This window comes from Lolium rigidum, chromosome 6 (genome assembly GCF_022539505.1).
Source record: "Lolium rigidum isolate FL_2022 chromosome 6, APGP_CSIRO_Lrig_0.1, whole genome shotgun sequence".
Taxonomy (NCBI): Eukaryota; Viridiplantae; Streptophyta; class Magnoliopsida; order Poales; family Poaceae; genus Lolium; species Lolium rigidum.
This window is the reverse complement of record NC_061513.1, coordinates 312,461,317-312,471,223: the sequence shown is the minus strand read 5'-3', so window position 1 is coordinate 312,471,223 and position 9,907 is coordinate 312,461,317. Positions and strand designations below refer to the sequence as shown.

At 43.6% G+C, this 9,907-nt stretch overlaps 1 protein-coding gene across 2 annotated transcripts; it reads left to right on the top strand.

The window, feature by feature from the left end:
* The first annotated feature begins 4,487 nt into the window (after nt 1–4,487).
* Nucleotides 4,488–9,770, top strand: LOC124660391 (serine/threonine-protein kinase 19-like). 2 transcript variants are annotated; one of them, XM_047198198.1, is made up of 9 exons: nt 4,488–4,790; nt 5,180–5,411; nt 6,295–6,368; nt 7,036–7,116; nt 7,318–7,410; nt 8,027–8,146; nt 8,384–8,455; nt 8,685–8,762; nt 9,467–9,770. In XM_047198198.1, exons 2-9 carry the CDS (start codon nt 5,297–5,299, stop codon nt 9,656–9,658), a joined length of 825 nt encoding a protein of 274 aa, XP_047054154.1. In that variant the 5' UTR covers nt 4,488–4,790; nt 5,180–5,296; the 3' UTR covers nt 9,659–9,770. The 2 variants fall into 2 exon arrangements, with proteins under 2 accessions (XP_047054154.1, XP_047054153.1); XM_047198197.1 differs by having other exon boundaries at nt 4,489–4,790; nt 5,248–5,411.
* Nucleotides 9,771–9,907: the final 137 nt, after the last annotated feature.

Below are 9,907 nucleotides of genomic sequence, written 5' to 3'. Positions count from 1 at the left end.
AGGTGTAGTGATGTGGTGAGTGGGCTGGTTGGTGGCTGAAATAACTGCCAGGTTATTGCCGGCGCACCTGGACCATGGTGCGCCGGCAACATATACCCCTTTCGGCTATATCACCCCCGGGCCAGGCCCAAGAATCATTGCCGGCGCACCGGCCTAGTGGTGCGCCGGCAATAGCAAATTTTCCACCGGCGCACCACTGGGCCGGTGCGCCGGCAATGATTCTTGGGCCTGGCCCGAATCGGCCGGGGCCATGCAAGGAAATAGCGCCGGCGAGCCTTTCCCCGAGGTGCGCTGGCAGTACTCCTTCTTCGCCGGCGCATCTGAAATGTGGTGCGCCGGCAATCCTTGCCACCGGCGCATGCACAAGGTGGTGCGCCGGCACAACTTGCCTCCACCTATAGGCTATTCCCTAGTAGTGGGAGAAGGCTTGAAGCATGGCCGCCTATGGCTTGGTGACGGGTGCGTCGACCCAGCGAAGGTTCCCTCTCTCCGCCAGATCCGTCGTGGTCGTAAGAACAGCTAGCCTAAGGTAGAGACCCGGCCACGGGCTTCGGATCTAGCTGTCGAGCGGTTACGGGTATGTTCTTCCTCGGGCCTCTACCTTTCCTTTACATGCTTTCCATTGAAATGTTAATGACATCACGGCAACACATCGTAGGCGGAGATGGCAGCAAAGGAGCAGGTGGCCCAGGAGCACGCACGGCAGATGGAGCAGCAGATTCTGGAGTACCAACAACACCAGACACAGATGATGCAGCAGATCCAACAGCAGCTGCAGATGATGCAGCAGCATCAGGCACAGATGAACTGGCTGATGAGCCAGACGGTTCTGTCTTCTCCACCGGGGAGTCTTCCTGTTCCTCATTTCTCCTTGCCGTGGATGCCGCCATCATCCACTCAGAGCCCGGTGACACCTCTCACCGTGAACAACACGAACATCATCCGGAGCATGAACCACGGTGAGTCCTCCTACACTTGTGCCCAACCCGCTACTTGTACTTGTTCAAGTGTTCAATATGCAAATGAAAATGCTAATTCCATCAACCTTGTAGATTATCTGTCACAAGGCAATGACGATGAGGCCGGCGCAAGCAATGGAGGAGGACAAGGTTGATGGCATGGTTGTCGTGCACTTGTCGTTGTTGTAATGGAATGTTCGCACTTGTAATGGATTGTAATAATGGACATTGGACTATGGACTCTATGTAACTTGTGTGGATGGACTATGGACTCTATGCAATGCATTGTATGCATGAATATGTGCGTTTGATGTATTTGTGGTGTTCCCGTAGTGTTTGGTGATGTTATGTTGAAGATTATATGTTGTATATGCTCTATTGTCAATTGCTATTTTTGAAATGCAGGGAATACGCAAAAAATAGCAAAAAAATGAAAAAAACAGGGCCCTTTGCCGTGTGTATGCACACGGAAAAGGACTTTTGGTCACTTTTCCATGTGCACACACACCACAAAGGAGCCACATGGCGGTAGCCTGTAGACTTGGGAGCTTCTGGGGGCGTGCCTGTAGGGGCCTTTGCCGTGCGGGCTGGCATGCTGGCGCACGGCAAAGAAAGCTTCACGGCACAGATCTGCCGCACGACAATGATTGCACGCACGGCAAAGCGCCTGCCGCACGGCAATGGTTGCGTGCACGGAAAACCCTAGCCCGCATGGCAAAGGCAGCGTGCACGGCAAAGCACTTGCCAGCGCGCGCACGGCAAAGGCCATTCCCGTGCAAATGGTCGACGCGCACGGCAATGGTGTCGTTGCAGTCGGAATCTTTGTCGGGCGATCTTTGTCGTACGTCCTCTTTGCCGTGCATATAAGGTCCTTTGCCGTGCAAAGTGGCGCACAACAATGGCCATTTTTCCCGTAGCGTGTGTTGTGGAGGCCGGCATGTGATCGTCATAGTACGAGCATCTCGTCCATTTAGATAGTCCCGCGACACAAAATCGGACGTGTTTGGGTCACGAGCAGTTCAGCGGTTCCATGCAAATGTGTTTTCCTTAAAAAATGTCGATCTAAAATTTAATTTACCTAGTTAAAAATAGGAAAAATGCATTGAAACTAAACAGGCCAAAACCCTAATAGTAGTATACTCTATTGGTTGTCGTCCTACTCCTGGGGGAGGTCCACAATCACCGATACCTACCACAGCGAGTTGGGTACCGACGCCGCTAGAAGGGTATATCGGTGGAGGGGGAGGAGCGGTCGGGCAGGCGTGAGCCACAGCTCCCATAGTGATTGTGGCTCGGAAGAAGGCGCGCACCGCGTGTGATACGGAATAAATTTGCATAACCTTTAAAATAGTATTAGCAACACTAGTACAAAATCGGGCTTTTAAGGCCCCCAAGACACAAAGAAGGCATTTTCCGTGTGTGGTGCTGAACAATACCGACGCCCTGGGCAGTTCCCTATGTGGGTAGAATGAAATACTTTTTGGGCCCTAACATTAAATTTGCACATGGCACATTTCAAAATAAGTGCCAATGTATACGCCCACCGTCGCAAACGGATAGAAGATGGTCCATCATGTGTAATTTTTTTGCGAGAATTCCTTTAATGTGCATGTCTCGTTTTCTTCTACCCATCCCAAAACGGTAATAAATTAAAACTCGTGTTTAGAACTTCTTCGAGGTTGTCTTCTGTTATTCCATCAATGCTTGTAGCCTCTTTGCCTTCGATCACACCGATCGAATGTAATCACTTGCACATTGGATCATACTATAAGATTCTAAGATTATGAGAAGATCAACCTCCCAGCCTCTCTCCTCTTGATCGATCAATTGATCTCTTCCACACTTCTAGGCACACCAAAATCCAAGAACAGCAAGCCTCCTCTCCGATGGCGTTTGTGTCACCATTCATGGAGTATAGTTTCTACCAGCAAGATGTTGGAAATATGCCCTAGTGGCAATGATAATACAATTATTATCATATTTCCTTATTCATGATAAATGTATATACTACACGCTAGAATTGTATTAAGCTGAAATATTAATGCTTGTGTGGTTTGTAGAGAACACCGTGTCCCTAGCAAGCCGCTACTAGACTAATTTATTGGTTAATGATGATTAATATTTTCTAATCATAGATATGTGTTGTCAATTAACAATAAGGTTATGTCATTAGAAGAATGACATTATAGACAAGATCTAACTAATCAAAGCAATACCATCACGTCAATGTTTAATTGTGTAGTTTTCCAATGTAAAATATACCATCACCATCGGCTTGGTGTGTAGTGGAGGCCGGCATGTGATCGTCTCAATTAGAGCGTCTCATCCATTTGGATCGGCCCACGACACAAAATCAGCTCAGAGGCAGTTCAGCGGTCTGATGGAAATGTGTTTTTTTCTAAATGATAGTATAAAACTTCATTTGCATAGATAAGAACGGGAAAATACTTCAAAACTAAATGATCCAAAACCCTAGTCTACCTTATTGGTCATCATCCTCCTCCTGGGGGAGATCCACGATCATCGGCACCTCTCACAACCAGTTGGATGCCGGTGTCGCTGGAGGGTATACCGGCAGAGAAGGAGGAGGAGCGGAGGGGGCAGGCACGGGCCAATGCTCCCATGGTGACCATGGCGCGGGAGAAGGTGCCGTGTGTGAGACGGAATAAATTTGCATAATCTTTAAAACAGTAGTGCCGACACTAGTACAAAACCAGGTGATGCAGTATTTCAGATATGAAATATATATTGCGATGAAAGAAAATGGGGTTAATTGATTTTATGCTACTCTCAATTCCACTAGTTGCACATATGGCATTACAAAAAACTGGACTTGAGGATATGCCGCTCTAACTTTCTAATACCTCCACCGCTGCTCCACCTATGTTATTTTTCTCCAATACGAGGATGTGTATTGTACGTGTACAAACAGAAATAGTACCTTATACGAACAGTTTCTTTTCATAGTCAATTCCCTCAGCCCAATCTTATTCGCTTGTCACTTCCCCCGACCCCCTACGAACCTAAATCCCTGGCAGTCCGGCAGCTGGAGGGAGACAAGGATGGAGGCCGGCGGCTGGAGAAGGCGAATCCCCGATAGAGCAGTGGAGGGCGATGACTTGTGCGCCCCCGACGGAGCTGTGGAGGGCGCCGTTTCTTTGTAGGGCGTCGGCGCTCGCCCGCCGCTGCTACCGTGTGAACTCAACGCGGCTAGAGGACGGCGAGTGTATGTGTACAACATGAATTTGGCCCCTCAGTTTAGCGGACCATATATGCCAAGAAATGGCTAAAATTATAACAGTATACTCACATTCGTGTTTATGATTTTCTCTATTTTTTCAGATTTTTCTGAGAAGTTTGTTTTTGGCCAAAATTTGATAAATTTATGGACAGAACAACAAATTATCAGTTTAGGCGTTTAGCGATGCAAATCTATCAACAGTAGACTCGGTAGTGTTTTTAATTTTCTGTAAATTTAAAACTTAGAGAGGCATAAAACCAACTAACCAAGAAAATGAGATATGTCATTGACAGGTGGTCCCAGTCTTGTAGAGAATTCCTGTTACACTCACCTGTTCTTCGCGAGACAAATCCCCATCGCCGCCGCCGGCTCCGCCCTCGTGTAGGTCGTTGCGCGGTGACGGCCACGCCCGGCTGGAGAGATCGAGGAGATAAGGAGGCCGCCGTGTGTAGCCACCGTCGCAACTCCGGTAGTCCGCAATCACCTCGGGCGGCGAACTAGTCCCGTCATCCGTCCTGTAGGTGCGCGTCGCCGCCGGCACGGCAGACCAGGCAGAGGCCCTCCGGTTGAGCCCGTTTCCTTTCTCCCAGGTTACTCATCCGCCCCCTGTCCATCAATCAGTGCTTGTTCCTGGAGTAGCCAGATGATTGTTTCCCTCTTAGAATAGATTCTTAAGTTGCCAATTTATAATAGATTCTTAAGTTGCAGGGGAGCTTGTAGCATGGTATTTCTAGCGAACTTTGTCCACCTCTCATGTTGTATTTTTGTAGTAACTTCCATTTACTGGTAAACTTTCAAGTTATTCCAAGTGTGAGTGCCATTCATACCACAGTTTCATATCTTTGGTTTATTTATCCATGTCCATCTCTTTCAAGATTTGTTGGAATATCCTCTGACTGCGAGCGTGTTTGAACCATTAATTCAAGTCATCTATCCTATCGGTTTTCTGATGTGCCATGCTTTTGCACTGAATTTACAGTGTGAATTGTGGAAGGAAGCTCCATGCTACTGATGCAAAATAGCTAATTCGACTCCTGATTGAAACAGACATTTGTCCCAGTCGTCTTAAAGCGGAGCATACAATCAACAAAGTGAGATGGCGGAACCATCATCATCACATTCATCATCTCATGGGAAAAGGAAGCGAGCATGCTCTCCTAATGACAGTGCCAGTAGTTCACCAGGCAGAACCAAAAACAGCACAAGCCTTGGTTCGTTACTTTCTATGTCTAAGTTATTCCCCTCTGTTAGAGTAAGTAAACTCCACGCCACAAAACTTGCTCAGGTGTGTCAAATAGGCTATTGTTCTCTTAGTTTCCGCATTTAGGTCAAGAGTAAATCAAATAGGTCACTGAGTATTACCACCAGCATGCTGCATCAGATAGATTCAGTGTAATTATGCATGTAATTACCCTACATTTTCTCTTTCTCTTCCTTTTCAGCATGTGAGCCTGGTAAAATTAATATGATGTCTATTGTAGTTGTTTCATTCAGTTATATATGTCTAGAAAATTGGTTTTGTTAGCAGCTATTACATGGCAGAATTGGCCAGCCGCAACAAGTCAAGTGAGACTTAATTTGTTTTACCAAGATTGTTGAGAACAAAAATAACATATAGCTACATACGCACTACCATTTTAACACTCTTTTTTTTTTTCTCAAGTACACATGATCGCGTAAAGTGAATGAAACAATTTTTTTTTTCTGGAGTGGTACTGGAATAAGATTATTCATGGAGAGGAACTAACAAAGTACTAACAAGATTATTCATGTTGCTGCAAAATTGGGAACATGATTAGAGAACTTGGATAGCGATGCTTAGTACATTGGAGAGTTCATGGTTAGTACCAAAATAGCTAAGCTAGGAGAGTGGGTGCCTAGCTGACAACCTCGAAGTAAGTTTAGTGGCCTAGAACATAATTTATTTCCTATTTTTGACCACTTCTAGCTGTTACATTAGACTGTCACCATCAAAGACATTAGTGACCTAGAAGTTGCTACATATTGTATGTGAAAAACATTGAATTCAATGACAATATTGTTGTGCATCTTAAGCTGGTAACAAGTCAGAATCTAACAATTTTGATGACGCAGAGGACAACCTTATATTCACTGATACGTTGATAGCTCTACAATTGATGCGCGCACAATTCCCAAAGCTAGAGAAGGTATTGGCATCCCCTCATTATCATTATTTTCAATATTGTCTGAACTTGGAGAACAAAAGTATCATGTTTCAGTTTGCTGCACTGTGGCAAATATTTTAAAGATAGGCAGCTCACGTTTCAGGATCCCATCAGAAAATGACTATGCTAATTTGATGGTTGTCTAGGCGGAAATCACTGCCACGATATCACCGAAAATACCTGCCTCCATAGTTATTCTGCAAATTTGATCTATTGAGAGAAAGGAACAACCAGGTATTCCAGGGAGAGCCAGGACCTTCAGACAATGGCCAACAAATTAAGGCAGAGGTGGAGCCACGGGTCAGGGCTACCATCACTGGTTACAAGAGCCGCCATGCGGATAGGCTTGTTTTGTTTTGTGTTCCATAAGTGTTATCTTTGAGTGTATGTGCAACATGTACTTGGGGGCTGTGGTGCGCGCTTTGCTTAATGGCCACCGCTAAACTCCTGTATTTATGTTAGCACCTCCTGTTAATGGAAAGATATGCAAACCGAATAAATACTCCATGTAATGTAAAAAGAGCGTGTTTTAATATAGTAAGGATGGTTATATAAACTCCATTGTGCTTCTTCTGTGGTTATTTCCTTTTCTAATGCTGATTCAGTACCATTTCTGAACAAAATTCATCTTTTTTGTATGTTCTTGTAGGTTGTGACACAGCCATTCATTTTGCAATCCCAATTGTATAGCAGCGTGAAGGACAGGACTCAAGTTGATAGAGATTTGGAGGTTTTGTTTTGAACTTATGCAATAACTCTTTATGGGGAAACAGTGTTGTAGATGTTACCTTTGGATTGTTTTCTAGTGATTCTCATATTAAACTCTTCAAGTCATTATCATTCACTAGTGTGTATCAATCTCCAACTGCATCAGAGATAGTTTTTCCTTGGTTGTGATGAAATTTGAACATAGAAATACTCCCTTTTGCAGTCACTGAAGAAAGACAGAGTACTCCGATTATTCAAACTCAGTACTGGTCAGGATGACCATGCTATCATGTTCATGGATGATTATCTGAGACAGGTATGTGTTGTCCTGGTTTGGCATTAAGTAGGTTCACTAGATCTGGATGATGTTAATGTAAAGGAAGTTAAGAAGTATATATAATTTAGTTAATTAGTATTTTGTGATACATCCCATCCACCCAACCATGCATACAACACCTCATTCAAGCCCATCCGTACCAAGTTGGATTGCCATATGCCCATATCCCATCTACCCTTGTCTAACCTACAAAGTGCACAGTAATTAGACTGCAAATTTATCGTCATAGACATGTAAACAATACCCTAGAGAGCCTTTCTTCATTAATTAGTGAAAGATGTGAACATTCTCTTTGTAGTGTGTATAGCAAGATTTGCTTTTCAGAACCTTACTTTCGAACTCTTACTTGCCTAATAAACCATATTCTTATCTTCCTAACTCTATCTCATGCCTAACTAAAAAGATATCTTTCATGTCCTTTTCCTTTTCTCTTCGGGGTTCTAGGGGGCTCGATCTCATCTCGTTGCATAAAAAAGCAGTCATTATGTACTTAATCTCCTGTTGACACTGAAGTTTAGACCTAATATGATTGTTCATTGCATTAACTTTGCCTTTTTGTACTACAAGTTCTAATGGATCTGTTCCACGTATGCAGATGGAGTTTGCTATCAGGAGGTCAACGGGTAAAAAACAAGATGGTAGTGCAGTGTTTGAGTGGTTTGAGAAATATGTTCTGCATTCGAAATTGGATGTTAGCATAAATCACCTAGAGCTGGTAAGTTTCAACCAATTACTGATAAGTGTTAGTCCTGTGCAGAATTCTTTCTTGACCTTTTCTGTAGAATAGCGCATTATCAAGCTTTAACTTCCCTGAGGCTTCGCGATGATCTATCATGGAGATTTTGAGCTGACACTTTGTTTTGGAATATTGTTTCTTAAACTATACCTAGTAATAAACCAAGACATGGTGCTGCTCTATAGAACTTTTCATGCATTCTGCTTGTTGTTGCAGTGTTCACTGTTATCATGTGGGGGTGATGCAAAAGATAAACATATCACAGTATTGATGAATGCTGGCCTCCTAGTAAGTAATATTTTTATTACTTTCCATGGGATCATTATCATCGCTGTTTTTGTCTTACTTTAGAATGTTGAACTGAAGAAAGTTATGTTAAACTGAAAGAATACTATATCTCCAATATTTTTTTGTCATGTTCAGCAACCAAGTAATAAACACATCTAATTTGATTACGTGAAGAAACATGTTTTTGACCAATCAGGCTTACTGTTTGTGCCATATTGGTTTTCTGCAGACACGCCAGCTAATAGATCCAAACATGTACTGGTTTTCTATTCCAAGTATTGGTCCAATCTTGAAAGGCCTATCCCAGGTTTGCACTTCTTGACTTTTCTGTTCATTGGTTCTAATTTCGCGGTGTCAGTTAAACGAAAGATGGCCTTAACAAATTGATAATGAATTCAAAGCTTATCTGTGAGTGAAATAATTTAGCCTCCTCTTTAGTGATTGACATGCTATGATGAATCCCTAAGGACTGTTATCAGATTAAATTGCAGTGTAGGTCCCTATACCGGCAAGTTGGGTACAACTTTGTCCATGAAGTCATGAGCTTAAAAATTGGACACTTGTGTCCTCAGACCTGCATAAGTTGTGCAAATGGGGCCATAAGTGGTTTTCTTGCTGACATAGCATCCATCTGAGCAGTAGACAGTGCCCTTCCGGTGCCTACTTTGTGGCTCTTTTGCAGCGGCCAAAGGGTTTGTCCATATGATATTTTGCCGTGTATGTCACTTCCTTTCTAGATTGAAATTAATTATATTATATTGTTCTTGATTGCTGCACATGCATCTTTTCTTCCTTAATACCCACTAAGATGGAGTACGTGGCCGCTTCATACTATATAAACAGGTTCAATTCATGTATATACTTTGGAACCGCACACGATGTACTTCATGAATGCTAGTTTGTTTCCTCTCGGCCTGGCTTTCCCGTGTTCTTCTAGATGGCTACGAACTGACCTTTTACAGTTGCAATTTCTCTGTCAATAAGACTGACATATGTGGTTATGGTGAGCAGGGGAGGAAGGAAGTTCTTTCATTACTGAACCGTCGGAAGTACAAGGAGATGCTAGTGTCTTCCCTGGAGAAGACGAGGTTGAGGTCATCGCCTCTAGACGTGCGGTTCCACCTCCGCGATCTTATCGGGTCTGGTCACATAAAGACGGTTCAGACACCCACCGGCTTACTTGCTCGTGTATCAACAGATTGATAATCAAACAGTTTTGGATCAATTAATCTTAGTTTCTCTTCCTTGCTGGGTACTACCCAGCTTTTGTGCTTCTGATTATGTTTTATGTTATGGCGATTTTGGCTTCTTTTGACGTCAGGAGTACTTGGACATATCTTATTGGTTCCTGCATTCTTTTTTTCTTTTTCTGTGAGAGGTATTCTTGATCTGATTAATGTGCCTAAATTTGAAATTAAGGAGCTGAAGTTGGTGTGCGTGCACATAAGTATC